At 41.2% G+C, this 18,709-nt stretch overlaps 1 protein-coding gene across 2 annotated transcripts; it reads left to right on the top strand.

Moving 5' to 3' along the window:
- Positions 1-4,365: 4,365 nt before the first annotated feature.
- On the top strand, positions 4,366-18,481 carry traf7 (TNF receptor-associated factor 7). 2 transcript variants are annotated; one of them, XM_008415306.3, is made up of 22 exons: positions 4,366-4,513; positions 7,768-7,938; positions 8,202-8,253; positions 8,346-8,434; positions 8,555-8,671; positions 9,442-9,534; positions 10,884-10,917; positions 10,996-11,209; positions 11,295-11,429; positions 11,499-11,594; positions 11,675-11,796; positions 12,413-12,486; positions 13,022-13,070; positions 13,145-13,272; positions 13,370-13,452; positions 13,557-13,596; positions 13,678-13,794; positions 14,892-15,014; positions 16,106-16,225; positions 16,490-16,621; positions 16,802-16,921; positions 17,537-18,481. In XM_008415306.3, exons 2-22 carry the CDS (start codon positions 7,828-7,830, stop codon positions 17,549-17,551), a joined length of 2,064 nt encoding a protein of 687 aa, XP_008413528.1. In that variant the 5' UTR covers positions 4,366-4,513; positions 7,768-7,827; the 3' UTR covers positions 17,552-18,481. The 2 variants fall into 2 exon arrangements, with proteins under 2 accessions (XP_008413528.1, XP_008413527.1); XM_008415305.3 differs by having other exon boundaries at positions 8,343-8,434.
- The last annotated feature ends 228 nt before the right edge of the window (positions 18,482-18,709 follow it).

Here is an 18,709-nt window from a genome sequence, read left to right as displayed (position 1 = left end):
TGTATTATCAGGATAATACATAATTATGCAAAAATAATTTACTACACAACAAGTGAACCTGACACACTGCTAAGACAAACACATATTTAATAATTACCTTTTATACCTTTTACACTTGTTAACGCTAACCCTTTTTGTTGCCAGGCTTTGCTAACCTAGACTCTTTTTTGCTGCTAATGCTAACTAATCCTAACTTTTCTTCTTGCTGCAGTCCTATCTCACTAGTTTGTGGTTATGACCAATTCGGAAACAAAATATGTAAGATGAATTCTTCACCTACTGTACTGTCCACACAGTAAATGTAGATTCCTGTCTTTCCTTGGTGGATATAAATGTTCAACAAAACAGGCAAAAAAACAATAATAATAAGATCACCCCTGTCCACATAAATCTGCAACTGACAGAGACGGACCCGCCTGCAAGTTTGCGCTGTCCCATAGAAAGAAGATAAAGCCACTAATGGAATGGGTTTCCACTAATGGAACGCCGAGCCGTGCGTGTCTGTGTGTAGTGAATGTGTGCACGCATCAACAAAGCTGCATCTTTTATTAATGGCCACATTCAAGCACAGCTTTTCTTTCCCTTCTATTTACAGCTCAGCCTCTGTGTCTGTACATGCAGGCATCTATTCAGTCGCACCTACTGTTTCCAGGCTACAGAGCTGCACTCCACAGCCCCGCTGCTGTTGTTGTTATAGAAAAGTCTGCTCTGCTTTTCCAGCAGAGAGGGAACAGTTCTGGTTCTGAACACAAGCACCCTTTCATCTTGATTGTCTCTGCATTTCATTTGGTTTTATAAATGAGAAACGTGTCACTGAATCAGAAAGTTAAACAATATGTGGAACAATATTCAAGTGTAAGTGGCGAAAATAAAATGTTGTCTGGTGATTTTACCCCCCCATATCCCTTGTTTTTCTCAGGATTTGTTTGTTACTTTACAGTTAGTGTACCCTTTCCTGCACAGTGACACATTTCTTGATGTTTCTTACTGTAATAAAGCCAAAGGACTTCTGTAAGAATTAATACATTTTTAAAAAAGTGTAAAATGTTTTTTTTTTCTTTTTTTTCAGTTTCAAGGTTGTAATTAAGTGAAATATCTCCGTATTGTACTTACATTGACATTCAATGAAGCTTCTAGCCACTTCTTCTGACTACATCTAGCTGAGTGGCGCCCTCTTGTGGAGACATGAATGCAACATTCAACAGCTCGTCACACTGTATGGAATTCATCTAAAAATATATAGATTATAGAGAAAAGATTAGAAAATCTTCTGTCACTCATTTCAGAAAGTGAAACTCATATATTATACAGATTCATTGCACACGAGTGAAATATTTCAAGCCTTTAATTTTTGTAATTTTGATGATTACCTTTGCGAAAGGAAAATATCGCCAAAGTATCACTAGAAATATATTCTAAAAATATTATGTTCCAGAGACATTGTAAAAGTGTTCAATGATATCCATATAAATACAGACTGTGGGAGAACCACAGTGCTGGTTCTGTTGGACCTCAGTGTTGATTATAACATTTTATTGAATCGACTGGAGAGTTGGGTCGGACTCTCCGGTCCAGTGCTCAACGGGTTTGAATCTTACATAAAGAACAGGGATTTCTTTGTCTCAATCGGAAACTTCTCATCAGAGAGGTCAAAGGTCACATGTGGGGTATCCCAAGGTTCAATCCTAGGACCCCTTCTTTTCAATATTTATATGCTTCCACTGGCTCAGGTTGTAACAGGAAATAAGATCAGCTACCATAACTACGCGGATGATACACAGCTCTACATCACAATGTCACCTGGTGACTCTGAACCCATCCAATCACTGAATAGATGCTTAGAACAGATAAATGTGTGGATGTGCCAAAACTTTCTCCAGCTGAACAGAAACAAAACTGAAGTTATTATCTTTGCACCTAAAGAGGAGCGAACCAGAATCAATGCACAGCTTCAGTTATTACAACTAAAACCAGTGATCAGCCCGAAACCTGGGAGTAGTGATGGACTCTGACCTGAACCTTCAGAGCCACATTAAGACAGTCACAAAGTCGACCTTCTATCACCTAAAGAACATCTCCAAGATTAGAGGACTTATGTCTCAGCGCGATCTAGAGAAACTCATCCATGCGTTTATCTTTAGCCGCATTGATTACTGCAACAGCGTCTTCACAGGTCTGACTAACAAATCAATCAAACAGCTGCAGCTGATCCAGAAGCTGCTGCTCACGTTCTCACTAAAACCAGGAAGATAGAGCACATAACACCAGTTTTAAAGTCTCTACACTGGCTTCCTGTAGCTCAAAGAATTGACTTTAAAATACTGATGTTAGTTTATAAATCACTAAACGGTTTAGCACCTCAATACATTAAAGATCTGTTATTGGTGTACCAACCGTCTAGACCCCTCAGATCTTCTGGTTCTGGTTCTGCTCTGCATCCACAGAACCAAACGAGGAGAAGCAGCATTCAGCTTCTATGCACCACAAATCTGGAACAAACTTCCAGTAAACTGTAAAACAGCTGAAACACTGGGTGCCTTTAAATCTCAAATTAAAACTGACGGACCCATTTAAAACCCACCTGTTTAGAGTTGCTTATGGCTAAATTAGGGTTAGAGTGCGGGTTTTGATGTCTTCAATGTTTTTAATGTTTTTATCTTTACTTTTTATCTATTTATTAATTTCTTTTTATTTCTCTTTCTCACTGTTTACGCTGTTTAGTTTTTAATGATGTAAAAAACATTTGATTGATTGATTGATTGATTTTCTAGTATATCATAGTAAATACATGAAATCATGTATTGGTGATACATATTTTATACAAGATATTATATTGCAAAATATACAAATTATTGCCACTTTTCATATATTGCAATATATTAAACATGAATATATAATGTAATTGTTTATATGTCCCAAAAAAGATGTAATTTTATATCTATAGATATCCACCATCATGTACTGTGATTTATGTGGGAAAAAGTATTGGTAATTTATGTAGTTTTTGTAAAGCTATGGCTCACTCATACTGGTAAGCTCAAATTCACAGCCACAGAAAATTAGATTATTGTGAAAAAATGAAATACTTTTCTTACTCATTTCAGAAAGTGAAACTCTCATAGTGTATGTATTCAATTCATACGAAGTGAAATGAAAATACAACATTCATTCTCCCTCAAAAAGTTTGTATATTTTGAAAAGGTTCTATGTTGGAAAGCTGATGATGTCAGTCACACTCTTCTCAGATAAATAACTCCAAACACCTGCAAATGTTTCCTGATCCTCTGATGGCCCCAAAACACATCGGACCTGGCGGAAAAACGGGTCGACAGATGTACGCAGCCATTAGAACATAATTTCACATGCAGGAAGTCAGGCGGTCGCTTCGCTGGAGAAGGGGAAGGCATCGTTCCCTCAACGTGCATGTTCTGTAGGAAATGAATGGAGAGTGAGCATCGTTGTCTCCCTTGTGTCGAGTCCTTTAAGCTGCTGAAGAACAAACAGACCACCTCCCTCTACTTCTCTCCAATTAGCATTATTTGCTGTTATTTCAAATGTTATCTTTATGTTTTCTGTTTTTTATAAAATCAAGAAAATTACAGACAATCTTGAGCACTCTCTAATTGAGACTGTTATATAATATAGTGACTTCAGTCAGAGGCTTCTTAAAATCGCTGTAACACAGACTGCTGCCATCAGCATTGACAACAACTCTAAAGAAACTGTATAACATGAGTTACATTTAATCTCCTTCTCTTACTAGTAATGTGTTTTTTAATTGAATTGAACGTATTCCATTCCTCTTCTCAGCCTTTGTATTGATTTTCCACATAAAATCTCAAAATACAGATTTTTTTTTTGTGGAAACTTGGCAATATGAAAAAGATTGAGGGGTTAAGTCAGAATCTTATTTACGGTTAAAACAGTATTATTTATGCAGCAGCCATCTTGAAGTTCGACTCGAAAACTTGAGCACGTTTCATTTACGAGCATCTCTTGATATTTAGTTATTACAGTCCCAGTCCTTTCTAACTGTTATTTCAAGTTTACATGAATTTGAGTTTAAACATAATTTATGTGTTATACTTGTACTTTCTCAATAAAATGTTTTTTCCCCCTTATTTGGAATCAACAATACAAAACGTGTTGTCCGTCCGTCCCGCTAGACGTAGAAGGTGATGCAGGCAGTCTCGTGATGGTTCGGTTTCTCCGGGAACCAATAACCACTCGGCACCGAAAAAAAGATGTATATATTAGGAAAGGCTACGCTATACTTTGGTTTGCGCAATTTAGACAGCCACCGAGCCCAGACTCACCTCCTCATCCTGAATTATGGATAATGTAGTCCGACTGCAGCGCTAAGGCTACTCGTTGAGAGAAAGCGGCGCGCGTTCTACTACACCTCCCAGAGAACACCGCGGCATTCAGAGCTGGAGCTGCGAGTGAAGCAAAAAGGAGGAACGTTTCAGAATTCGCCTTCAGACTTGGAGCGTCGCTGCGGAAACAAATAATGGCAGGTTTTCACTGTTTTTTTACTAATACATATTAGAGAAAACGCTTTTGTCTGACTAAAATGTGACTGGTGTGGTGTTGTAGTGGCTGACAGAGTTTGTCAAAGTCCGTCAGTAGCAGTGATTGCTAATAAGAAGAAGAAATTAGCTTGCTTAAGCTAGCAAACACATCTTAGCTTGTCAAGACGAGCAACTTTTAATCATTAGTGAAAAGTTAGTGGTCAGTGAAAACGCTTTAAATTGTGTTTTTTGACGACTTATCTGTCGCTAAATGCGTGTATATTCATGTGGCCTGCACATTTAGCTAGAGAAGTTTGGTTGTGTTTCGCTTTGTTCCGCCCCCTTCCCCTTTACCTCTTTCCCCTTCACCTCCAGGATTGTGACAATAACAGATTACAGATCTTGATTGCGGCCAGTTACAGCAGGGGCAGATAGTCCGCATACCTTTCTGTACACATCAGCGACTGTCTGGTTTGTCTGGGGGTCGCTGTCACCCTTCCCCTCCCTCTCCCTGATGCCTGTGTTTCTGTCTTTGCCCTCATCCAGCCCTGGAATGTAGGATCTGCACATGTCGGCCACTTTTCCTCACGAAGTGGCCGACATGTGGCCGACAGGCTGGGCCTCACAAGACTCAGCCTCCGTCTTTTATTGTTGTTGTTACAACAGAATCTTTATTATATTAAGAGTTGCTAATGTTCATTTCCTACAGGTTTTTGATTGAGACAGCTACTCCTTAATTTGCATATTTTTGAACATGTGTAGCCTAATCGATTTATGCGCCAAGTTTTTTTTGTTGTTTTTTTAGAAGAATGAGATGTGAGGAAAGTAACATATCAGGACGTAGAGGCGCTAGGGCAGTCCTCCAGCGGCCCACCGAGTTATTAGGTTAAGAAATGTTAAAAGTTAAAAAAAATTCGGAGGTGCACTTACAGGCGTCATAATTTGGGAATAATTGCGCGTGGGGCCAATGGGCAGGTGCAGGGACGGCGCAAACCCTCGCGCCCACTTCAATGCGTCAACTATAAACCTAGCTTAATCCGTTTTTGCTGTCGGATTAATTACTGTGTTTTCGTTACAAATGTGCGCAAATATTCCGTTAAAATTGAGGTGTTTCCATTTAGCGAATTTATTTTTGAAATGTCAAATTTCGCGGGTACAATGTCAATGGAAACGCTGCTACTGTTACTGATGTATAAAAAAATATTTAAGATAAACAAAGAAAACTTGACCTGTGGGAGAGCATTAAATCCTGGTGACCCGCCAGGATGAATATACACTGGAGGAAACCCTGCAAACAAACAAACATATAAACTGTCATAGGAATGAGAAGGAAAACAATTGATGATTAAAAAAAGAAAGAAAACGGCAAGTGTGGTTGAAGTGGTTCTTGTTTTTTGTAGTGGTAGATTAGTTGCCTCTCAACACACCTTCACCATGATGACACATTGTCAAGTTTTAGATGTCAAAGTCAGCGTACAAATACTATGGTAACACACCTTATGGTCCTAATTAATATGATCTTTGCAGCTTTTTCTTCTTGATCACTGAACAACACTGCCTGAACTTTGAACTTCCTGTTCCAGCTACATTTATGCTTAGCCCTTTGTTGCATAACTTGTTAAGGCTACAAATGCCTTCAAACTAAACAACTCAAACAGTCTGGAAACATTTTTCATTAACATATCCAAGTTGTTGTTGTAATGGAAGTGAAACATTAGTGTACTTGTGCCAGTGAAGCAAGGTCAGGCCTCTACAGACTGCATTTGTTGCTGTTGGCATTACCCATCTGACAGTCCTGTGCCTGTTGTGTTCATGGAGATAATTGTACAAACTGTGTGTTTTCCTCAACTGAATAAAATGTGATGCTTCAGCTTTTGGCTAGACCTTTAGAGTATGACATAATCTATTGTGATGGGTGGCGGTAACGATATAATACCACGATATGCTTTTGGTGTAAAACTTAACATGGCAACGGGGAAAAAATATGCTTAGTAGTTTAATCTTAGTATTTTAGCTCTGTTTGTTTTTTTTTATACATCTCACCATATTAGAATGATCAGTGATTACTTTTAAGCTTAAACTGGGCACTCTCCCAGATTCCTCTAAATCTATATTGAAATGGTGTTAGTGGTGCTGATGTCCGTAGCAGGAAGATGGGCCCCAAAGTGAAATTCTTCTCAAGTCCCCATACAACAGTGGGCCGGCCCTGCATGACGAGCCAGAGCCGCTGCACTGCATAGGTCCCCGCTGGACGCCAGGGACAAACGGAGCAGAAGTAGAGAAGGCATTCGATATGGTGCAGTTTGAGGTATTGTAGCGCCACAAAAATACTGCGTGTTCCATGACTACAGTGTGAGTGTGACATCTCCTGAACCACCAGCTTACCGGGGAACACATACAAAAACTATATCAAGCTGCAATGCAGACACAGAGCCATGTGGTGCCAGAACATGTACTTGGTGAGCATGTGTGAGATGTAAAAGCACACACCAGACAGGAGTTTTGGTTCAGAAAGATATAGCATCCTCACAGCACGCTCAACCTGCACCTCTAAAAGCGTCACCATTTGCGTTTTGCATTGAGCATGCACAAGCTAGACCAGGTCGCTAGACCTGCTATGGACTGCTACGGTGGCTTTTAAAGTTGATGCCTGCCTTGTTGCAGTATTGTCCACAAAAAAATGAGTCCCCACAGGGGGTTCATATAAATGTCAATGCTTTGCAAGAACACCTTCCAAATTGTCCAGTTTTAGTGAGAGGTGGTGCGTCCGATCGGCGCTCAGGTGAACTTCAGAGATGCACCAGCTGCAGTGTGCGAAGTGGCCAACGGTATGATTGGTGCGCTCCTCTGGCTTCATGCCCTGTTCAATGCCTCAACTATAAACCCATCTTTCAGGAACAACTCCGATCCGCTGGTGTAGTGTGCAGTGGAGTGAAGACGCATGCAGTAAGGGGTTACTGGTGTACAAAAAAACTAGTTTAAAATAAAAACAAGCAACGTTTAGCCTGAGCTCAAAACCTACAGCCTTCAGTTAGCATTTTAAAGTTCATGACAGGACAATTAGAGTGAAATCGCCCCAAATCGTAATCAGCAGGTCGGGTTTATTACAGATGGGTGATCGGCCAGAAAACTGCAATTGGTGCAGTTTGATCGTTTTTGTTTTTAGTTGCAGATGTTTCTGTGTTTGATGTGATTTCATTCCGTTCCTCCACCATTATTAACCCAACACTCTTCATTTTCTTCCTGCTTTTCCCAGGCCTAGCAGTCCAGCTGGCTGCCTGTGTTTCTGTCTTTGTGTGTGTGTGACGTCCGGGTTATGAGCAGCAGTAAAACGCCCCGCTACAGCCAGTACTCTGGAGGAGCCGCCGCCGCCACAACATCCATCTCCAGCAGCCCCTCCTCCCCCCCTGCAGACTCGAGTGTTGGGGTAAGATGTAACCTGGGTTTGTTTTGGGATTTAAATTTAGGAGAAGTGAAAGAGAAAACCGGAACAGAGGTAACAATACCACAATGCAAAAAAATCCAAAAGATAATATGTAGCCTGAGAAAATGTTCTACCTTCTTCCCAGATGTAAAACATTCAGAAAACTAGATAGAAGAAAATAGTCTGAACAAAAGAGTTTTATATGTTCTGATGGAAGGTGATCATTGCTCTGTACCCATCTCTTCACTGTCTTGTTCATGTTGCAGAACATGATGGAGGCGACCTTTGGCCCCACCTTTTCTTCCTCTGGAGCTAAAGGTAAGACACCAGTCGCCGCCTTTCCTGGACTCCCATTTCTGCCTCTTACTCCGAGCTCAGACGTTCAAACTGTGTTGACATTATTTCAGCAGAGAGCTCCAGCACCTACAAGCAGCACAGGAGAACCCCGTCCTCCTCCAGCACTCTGACGTACTCCCCTCGTGACGACGACGACGGAATGGTAAACGGGTCACACCCTCCCAGAGCGGCTTTAGATTAGCTGGTGTCTGAGGTTGAAATCCTCCCTGCGTTTCATTTTGCAGTAACGTACGTGACTGTTTATCTCTCTTCTCCTCTTTAGCCTCCCATCGGCACGCCTCGGCGGTCTGATTCAGCCATTTCCATTCGCTCGCTTCATTCCGAGTCCAACATGTCGCTGCGCTCCACGTTCTCTCTGCACGAAGAGGAGGAAGACACGGTACGTCGTTACCCTGGAGCAAACACCTTTCCACTGAAAAACACATTCTTACCTAGTATTTTGTAGTCTAGATTCTAGTGCAAAAGTCTTTGTGCACTTATAAGATGAAGGCGCTGGTTTTCAGTCAAAAACTTTTGAATATTGGTAAAAATTTCTAGTTTAACTGGAAGATTTTTTTCACATTTTACAACTCTGTAATGGATCCACACTAAGAAAAAATAAATACGATTGCGAGAATAAAGTTGTACAAGAATAAAGTCGAAATAACAGCAGAATAAAGTCACATTATGACTTTATTTTTGTAATACTTTATCCTTGAAATAGGACTTTTTTTTCTCTTATCATTTCGACTTTATTTTCATAATACTATTATGACTTTAATCTCATAATATCACAACTTTCTGCTCGTACAACTTTATTCTCATACAAGTTTGTTCTTGTAATTTTAGGACTTTATTTTTGTAATTTAGTTTACAGGGGTTTTTTTTCACATTTTTCTAAGTAAGGCTCTAATACTCCGTCATGACTTGTTTTTTCAATATTCAAAATGAGCTGAATTAAAAAAACGAGCTTCTTTATCTTGCTGAAAAGTTATTCGCAAGTTGTTTTTCTTTTTTTTTTGTTTTTCCATTTCAACTTTACCAAAACATTTGCACTAGAAACCAGTCCAAACTACCTGGTAAGATGTGTTGTTTCAGTGTATTTAGACATGTGGGGTCTGTCACATGCTGCTGTCCCACCTTCACAAACCACGGTGTGTCTGTGAACAGGAGCCGCAGGTGTTCGCTGAGCCGCCGTCTGTGAAGCTGTGCTGCCAGCTGTGCTGCAACGTTTTCAAGGATCCCGTCATCACAACATGCGGGGTGAGTTTAGTTTCCACCTTTTCTGTGTTTTTATGACATTTTATAAAGAATTGCTAAATATAACACCACTAGAAAAACCCTCCATTACTGCATTAACTAAAGTTATCTTCTGTCTGCTGTAATTGGATAGTTCAATAAAAAGAAATGGGCAATTTTTCACTTGTCTTTCATTTTTAATGCTGTTTGAGATGCATCAGTAACCCTGGTGTCTTTACTCTCTTTGAAACATACATTTTAAGTTTTTTTTTTTCATTTTTAGATTGACTTATTCCTATGTTTCATATTAAGTCATATTGTTTTTGTTCTATACTAAATGCATCTTGCAGAAATATTCAGCCGTTCTCACAATTTGTCACATTGCATCCAACTTCATGGTTGGTTTATTCTGATTTAATTTGTGAAACCAATTCAAAGTAAAAGGCAAATAATACATTGTTTGAAATTACTTTCAGATCCAAAAAAAGTGTGGGATAAAAATTCATCCCCCTTTACTCTGACACCCCTAAAAGCTAGTGCCTTCAGAGATTCCTCATTAGCTGAAGAAAGCCGATCAGAAATCAAACAGGAAGTCCTGGTTGCAGGTTGAAACGAGGCGTTTAGGGGCGCAGCAGACGTGGGAAAGAACGACCTGAGGTCACATGAAACCAGGACGGAACTTATTGGCCTACATGTGAGACGTGGTGTGTGGTGGAAAACTAACACTGAACTGATCACTCTGTTCAAACGAGGTCAAATACTGTGGTGGAGGTATCATGCTGTGGGCCGCCTTTCTTCAGCAGCGAGAGGGAAGCTGGTCAGTGTGTTTGGGAAGATGGATGGATGGAAGGAAATTATTTTTACATAATTCTCCACAAATATCAGCATAACATGAAAAAAACATGCATCTTTTACAAGAGTTCAATGTATGACCCTGTCCGATACTAAGGATAATTGTCTTGAAATCTTCTTTTGATAGTAACTTGTAATTGGAAAAAACAAAACTTGTGGGTATTTGTAATAAAATAAGAAGCACAGTACATATCTTACACCAGTTGCAGTTTCTGGCCCATCACTGATCTATAAAAAAATTATTTTGGCCGATACCAATTTAAAAATGGAGCGACTTTTCTTAAATAGAAAAGTCACTAAATATAGCGACAGAGTTACTAATTTGGTAACAGTAAGGTGACTGTTATTTGCTCATGTTCAGACATTTGTGGTGGTAGATAACTAACAGAGTTACATGTAAGTATTGGTTGATCTCTCAAATTGAGGAAAATCTGTGCTGATTTCTCGATGCAGCCCTAGTTTAGTGACGGCTGAGGTTGCAGAAAACATGTCAACTTTCCCTCTTTCTCCTCCCTCTGCAGCACACGTTCTGCAGACGCTGCGCCTTGACTTCAGGTGAGTCCAGCGTTTTTTTTTGTCTTTTACGATCTAGTTAGCCCACGCTGTCTTAACGCTGGCATCGTCCGGTCCCAGATAAGTGCCCCGTGGACGCAGCCAAGCTAACCGTCGTCGTGAACAACATCGCTGTCGCTGAGCAGATTGGCGAGCTGTTCATCCACTGTAAATACGGCTGCAGGGCGGTGACCAACGGCGCCGTGGCCCCGGCAGCCTCGGTGGCCGGTAAACCCGGGGCCCATGAGGTGGACCCCCTAGGCTGCCCCTTCACCATCAAACTGTCCTGTCGCAAGTACGCAACAAAAAACGTCTGGCAAAATGCTTTCCGTTACGTTTAAGATTGAAATTTCAGTGGCATTTTCAACTCCTGTGCGCAGAGAGCATGAGGCGAGTTGCGACTACCGGCCGGTGCGTTGCCCCAACAACCCCTCATGTCCCCCTCTCCTCACTATGAACCTGGAGGCTCACCTCAAGGAGTGTGAGCACATCAAATGTCCGCATTCCAAATATGGGTGAGCATCTTTACCTCTCCATCCAGCGGGAATTCGATAAAACACTTCAACATGTCGTCTTCCCAACAGCTGCACGTTCATAGGCAACCAGGACACATACGAAACCCACCTGGAGGTTTGCAAATTCGAGGGTCTGAAGGAGTTCCTGCAGCAGACGGACGACAGGTGAGCCCATCTCCAAACGTCGTGTCGCCTGAACGGTTGTGGAATAAGAGGTTTGAGCTTTTGTCTGGGTTCGTGTCCAGGTTTCATGAGATGCAGCTGGCTCTGTCTCAGAAGGACCAGGATATCGCTTTCCTGCGCTCCATGTTGGGGAAACTGTCTGAGAAGCTGGATCAGCTGGAGAAAAACCTGGAGCTTAAATTTGGTAGGAAGACGCCAAGTTTACATTGACCATGAAATCGTGCAAATTGAAACGAAAATAAATTTACTTAATGGAAACATGGCGATTTAGAATAAACTCACATTTCTTGATACATTTTGGCGCCAGGATGAGGTTTTTCAGACGTATCGAAACATGAATTTTGGAAAACACCATTTTTGCATCATACGAGTCATGTGATCAACAGTCAGGTGTTGCTACTGACAGAAACGACAAAGAGGATGACAGGAAGTGATAGGAGGATGATGGTTTGTTTTTGTTTGGGGGCTTTTTCCCCCCGCTAGCATCATGGCTGAATTATGAATATAACTCCTGGCAACTGTTTTCATCAGTCGCTGCCATGATATTTTAATGACTCATCACATGAACCAGCTTATTCACGTGTGATTTTAATTTCATTTCTTATTTCATGGAAACAAAGCAATTGCAAACTTGTTTGAGCATAGACAGAGATTTGTGCACATTAGCAATGAAAATGCAGCTAATGCTAATTCCTCATAGAGATAATCAGGTCTCCTGTCCTAATTCCTCTGTAGATGACATGATGCTTAATGTTAGATTTGTTCTCGTCTTAGTGTGTGTGTTCCTGTGTGTTTTTAAGATATGTTGGATGAGAATCAGAGTAAACTCAGCGAGGACCTGATGGAATTTCGTAGAGATGCCTCCATGCTGAACGTAAGTCTAGTGATGATTTTCTGAACCATTTTTTTAAGTAAAGTTTTGTTGGTTCATATAAATGTACCAGATGCAATGTGACGGAGAGAGCAGTCGCTGTTACACAGCTCTGCCATCAACAAAGACGTTTGGTTTCAGAGTATCTCAGTGTTTTGTGTTTAGCATCATAGCGTCTTGTTTTACGGCTCCTATTTCTTTAGACTTTAAATTCAGGTCAATTCCCAGAATGAAAGAAAGTTTGTGAATTTTTGGTCATTTGTAATTTCTTTTTAAGAAAACAAAGTGAGAAGAATAGTTGACTAAAATCAAATTTGGTATAAGAAAAATCTGAGACTTTAATTTTAAGCTGCTCTAATTAGCACATTTAGCGTTGCTAATAGCCGACTCTGTCTGCATTCCCTGTAGAGTAAGAATAGCTTTAGCTTAAATGTGAAAGACTCCTGATGTTTCCCAACCAGACGGCGCTTAGGGAAAAAAGATTTCTCAAAGCTTCTCTAATCAAAGCAGCGATCTAATGTTGACCGTCTCTCCTCAGGACGAGCTGTCTCACATCAACGCCAGGCTCAACATGGGAATCCTCGGCTGTAAGAATCCGCCTCCTTACACTTTAGCTCTCCTTCCAAAGACAAACACAAACCCAGCTTGTTCCGTCTCTTAGCTTACGACCCGCAGCAGATCTTCAAGTGTAAGGGGACGTTCGTGGGCCACCAGGGTCCGGTCTGGTGTCTCTGTGTCTACTCCACCGGCGACCTGCTCTTCTCTGGCTCTTCTGATAAAACCATTAAGGTAGAAAATACCACTTCAATCAAACTAAACCTCCCTTTATTTATTCATACTGGGGTTGATTTTTTATTATGAATTGCACCATTTCCTGTCTGTCCAGGTGTGGGACACCTGCACTACTTATAAGTGTCAGAAAACCCTGGAAGGCCATGATGGCATCGTGCTGGCCCTGTGCATTCAGGGGTAATACAACCCACACACACACACACACACACACACACACCTTCTGATCCTTTAGCTCCATCATCTTTGGAGCAATATGACATGCTGTGTTTTTGTCGCCACAGTAACAAGCTGTACAGTGGATCTGCTGATTGCACCATCATAGTAAGAATCACTCACCTCCAGCATCAGACACCATCCCAGCCAGCAGGAACTAAGTGTGTGTTGCATTCGCTTGTCATGTAGGTGTGGGACATCCAGACCCTTCAGAAGGTCAACACCATCCGTGCCCATGACAACCCCGTGTGCACGCTGGTCTCCTCCCACAACATGCTGTTCAGCGGCTCCCTCAAGGCCATAAAGGTACAGAGGACGACTCTGTTCATCCCACCTGGGATCAGTTACTGAGCTACTGACATGCTGGTTGGAAAAAAAACAACTTCTTTTTATCATCCGAGGGTCAAATGTAAAAGTGTGTATATCATTTGAACTTTTCCACATTTTCTCATGTTACAACCACAGCCTGCCATGTATTTGCTTCAGGTTCCTAAAACGTAAGTAGTTCACGATTAGAGATGAGTTGTACATGGATTACACTTCTTTTTCTTTTCCAAATAAAAATCTGAAAAGTGTGGCTGGCATTTAATATTTAGTAATTAATATTGGTGTTAAACCTCTTTTAAAGTTAAACCTCTAAACAAAATCCAGTTTGCACAACAGTCAGAAATTGCCCACTTAGTAATAAAAATAACAGATTTACATCTTTATTCAACCTTCTAAATGACTTGCAAAATGTTTAATGTCTACAGTGATGGTGTCACAGGGAACCTGGCCATATTAAGGGTTTTATTAGCCGATATTTACATGAGAAATCAACCATAACGTCTTCTGTAAAAGTCTGAAAATCATCCAGTAGCTCCGTCTTCGACCATAAAAGTACGTAAATTCAAATTCCAAAAATAAATTTGCTTGATGGAAACATGACGGTCTGTTATTTAACGCTGTTTCTCAGTCAGCCATCAATGTTAGTTTTGACTCTATAAAGTAGAAGAACATTGTGGACAAGTTTTCCCGTGACTGGGCCGAATGCAGGATATGTCTAGCCTTGACTTTTTGTTGCCATGGATACAAGACATGGGGCAGAGGGCCATTGTGTTGCTGCTCCTACAGAGGGACTTTCCTATGTTGCACAACTTCCTCCCCTCAGTCAGACTTGTTGCTCAGCGCCCTGCGTGTCCACGCTCAGGTTCAGGCTCTGCGTGGTTTTGCTCTTACATCACTGTAATAGTTTCAATGTGTCTGACTGCAGTTATTGGTGACTCATTCTAAACTCGGATTAAAAGGAGCAGTAAAAGAGCAGGCCTTTAAAGCTCGTTTCACAACGGTCTTTCCAGTTTGTTTTTTTATATTGTCTGTCATTGTTTGCATTGTGTTTAATTGCGTCTCTTTGGTTTCTCCAGGTGTGGGACATTGTTGGGACGGAGCTGAAGCTGAAGAAGGAGCTGACGGGGCTGAACCACTGGGTGAGGGCACTGGTGGCGTCCCAGAACCACCTGTACAGCGGCTCATACCAGACCATCAAGGTACGCACAAACACGTCCAGGTGACCTCACTAATCCGTACAGAAAATCTACTATTTTTTTTTAGCTTTATGTCATGTGGTCATTTCCTCATCAAAAACATGCCAGGAGTGTTACTTTCATTCTTTCATGCATGTTTGAGGAATCCTTTAATCTCCCGTGGCAACCATTCAGCTCTCCCTCGACTCGGCTCCTTCAGACTAGCCAGCAGTAATTGGCTCATTATACGATTTACTTCTCAGTGAAACGCTGGTAAAAACTTTATTAAAGGGTTAATAGAAGAGCCATGTTGTGATGACTTCCTGAAGGCGGAGCTTCAGAAAGATCATCTGTTTCATGGAGGCAATAGAAAAACATCAGCAAGATGTCATCAGCATTAAAGTATTTTTTATTATTGTTTTGTTTTTAGGTTGACTTTTAAGAATAAATGTAGACATTTATTACCCAGGATGTGATTAATATGTTAATATGTTAACATATGTAATTATCCTCCACCGTTCATTGAAATGGGGTCCAGTTAGACGTGGATCTGAAGTTGAGTTCTGCTTTCAGAGCAGCAGGCCGACGGTCTGGAAATGTTCTGCTTGGCAGGTGGAGCTGCATGGTTATGAGCCAGGGACAGATCTGAGTGGGGGTTGGCTGTGGTTTTATTTTAGCTTCTGTCCATACAAATAACAATAAAAACATGAGATGTGTTTTTTTTTTAGTTGAAGACTGTTGGGGGGAATAACCAGGCCAGTTGATTCCGTCCTTTAGAAGGAGACATGTGGACATGTGGACACGTTCAGCTCTGAGCTACTACAGATGGAATTTTATTATTTATTTACTTCAAATAGGTTTTTAAAACAAAGAAAATAATTCACTTTTTCTTTTTGAAAAGAAGCAGAAGGAAGTGAACACTTATTTAACCCTCTCCTTACCTTGATTTAATGACGCATGTCTCTGCCGTCCTGGTGGCTAAGAGAAATGTGTCCATCACTGCTTGGTTGCATTTTCCTTCCAGTAAAACAAACTAACTGGTTCAACTGGTCTTAGTTTTACTGGTTTGTTACGCTGCGCCACTGGTTTGAGTTTTGGTCTAACTCTGTTTGCAGATCTGGGACATCCGTTCTCTGGAGTGTGTTCATGTGCTCCAGACCAGCGGGGGCAGCGTCTACTCCATCGCCGTCACCAACCACCACATCGTATGCGGCACCTATGAAAACCTCATCCATGTAAGGCTCCCACGCACACACACACACGCACACACACACACACACACACAGACTTAATGTTGTTTGGTTGATTAGAACCAATTGCAGTTTTCTGGCCGATCACTGATCTCCAACAGGAGACCTGCTGATGCCGAGTTTGGCCAATCATCAATTTTTTATTTATTTACTTTTTGTCAGAAAAGTTGCTAAATGTAGCACCAGAGTGGCGACGTTGGAACCTGTTGGGTGACAGACGTTGTTGCTGACGGTGTGTGTCTGCTGCAGGTGTGGGACATTGAGTCTAAGGAGCAGGTCCGAACCCTGACCGGCCATGTTGGAACCGTCTATGCTCTGGCTGTCATCTCCACTCCGGACCAGACTAAAGTGTTCAGTGCCTCCTATGACCGCTCCCTCAGGGTGAGTCACACTGTGTGTGTGTGTGTGTGTGTGTGTGTGTGTGTGTATGTGTGTGTGTGTTTGTGTGTGTGTGTGCGTGCGCTAGAAGTACACAGGGTGAGTTTTGACTGTAACACAGCCTGGCAGGTAGCTAAAGTGGAAGCCTGTGAAAACACTCTAACTTGACGGCTTGTGTTGCAGGTGTGGAGCATGGACAACATGATTTGTACCCAAACTCTGCTCAGACACCAGGGCAGTGTAACGGCACTGGCCGTCTCCAGGGGGCGCCTGTTCTCCGGAGCGGTGGACAGCACCGTTAAGGTAAAGCCAGTCAGGCTGCCACAGAGCAACCCAATCAGTAACCTCATGATGAAACTCGGTAATGATTCCTTCTGTTGAGGCTTCAGCTTCCTCTTCCTGATGAAACTCATCTGATTCACCAAGATCCATTCATGGCTGATCTCTGTAAAAATGATCTCTGTAAAAATGATCTGGATGTTTTCAATCTGATGCTTTGGTCTCAACTAAACCTTTTTTGAAGGACATTTTTGTTTCCAGAGACTTTATGATTCATTTTATTTGTTGTTTCTGTTTTGTTTATTTACGTTGGATATTTAAAATGTCTTCCAGTTTCAGGGTTAAATGTTCGTTAGGATTTTAAAGTTTATTTATCTTTCAGAATAAGTGCTTGCATTATTATGACATCATTACTTGAAAATAATCTCAAAACAACATTATCGTTTATTGAAATAACTTCTGGGACAATTTATTGTCCAGTAAAACTCGTTTCTTCACCTCAGCAGAAGTATGTCAACAAGATTCATGGTGAAATGATTTTCTTCCACTAAAGAAATTAGCCAAACAGCTAATTTGTCTGGAAATGTTTGGAATTTGGAAGTGGACGGATTAAAGTAACCAGTCGTGTGTCTGCCTCAGGTGTGGACATGCTGAACAAACCGTTCGGCTCTTCAGGCGTCCAGCAGACGAAACGCTCCAGTAACTTCTCCAAAACGCTCCATCAACATCTCTAAGGACGACTCGCTCCCTCCACCGTATTCATCTCCGGGTCTGACCGGACCGGCCGCCTTACAGCCGCACATAACCGGACAGAAAGCAGGAAGTGGACGCCCGCCCGCCCGTCGCTTCCAGAGCTCTACTAACGACGCCTGATGCTCAAAGACCGGTCTCACTCCAGATATCAAACTTTTCCGTGGCTTTTGAAGATGTTGTGGTTTTTACTGTAAACTTTAAACTCGACCACTCAAGTTGCAAACATTGAAGTGGTCAACAGCATCGGTTTCATCTTCAGTGCATTGTCTTTTTCTTTAAGCGGCCTTTATAAAACAGCAATGTGTTTAGAGTGAAGGATCTATTAGTGCCATGATGAGGTTGTATTCAGCGCCTGTACAGCTGAAACGTTGGTCTTTGTTCATGCATGTGATGTGCCTGTCGAAGCCTAAAGGCGTTTTGTTTTTTGTTTTGTTTTTTAAATGAGTGCCATATATTAGAGTTGTATCGATACGTCTTACACTCCTTTCTGTTCTCAAAGAATTATGAACAAACTCCAGAATAACACCACCAAAGTAGTTAACTGTAAATAACTTTAAAAAAACTAAACAAAGGCAGAGATAGACATTAATCTCAAGTCTTAATGTTTGAGGACCCATATTGGGTTGACAGTAACGAAGAATATGAAATACAGACTGTTGATATGATCATGCATATTACACGTTTTAGCTATAACGTTTTGAAAGTGTTTTTATTTCAGCTCATATTGACTGTAGCTTTGGTACAGAAGAAGGAAAGAATGAGACAAAGTGTCTTAACTTGTAATCATTTAAGGTCGACTTGATCGCTGATCAATAAAACGGTTGTACTCTTTGACGGCTGCTGATTTGTTTAAGGTGGATATAATTGACAGCTGGCTCCATTTAGTGTACGGAAGCTGAAACCAGGACCTTCAGTCTCATAATTATGAATTTGAAAGTCAAAACTGACTTCTCAAAATTATGAATTAGATTTTTTTGTAATCGTGTCTAAAACTCCTGGTGGACTGTTTTTTTCTTCCATGTGTGAAATGTGTCTCCACACCTGCAGCCTCCATTATTT

Source organism: Poecilia reticulata, chromosome 8 (assembly GCF_904066995.2).
Source record: "Poecilia reticulata chromosome 8, P_reticulata-male-v2, whole genome shotgun sequence".
Lineage (NCBI taxonomy): Eukaryota > Metazoa > Chordata > Actinopteri > Cyprinodontiformes > Poeciliidae > Poecilia > Poecilia reticulata.
This window is presented reverse-complemented; position numbering and strand designations above follow the sequence as displayed.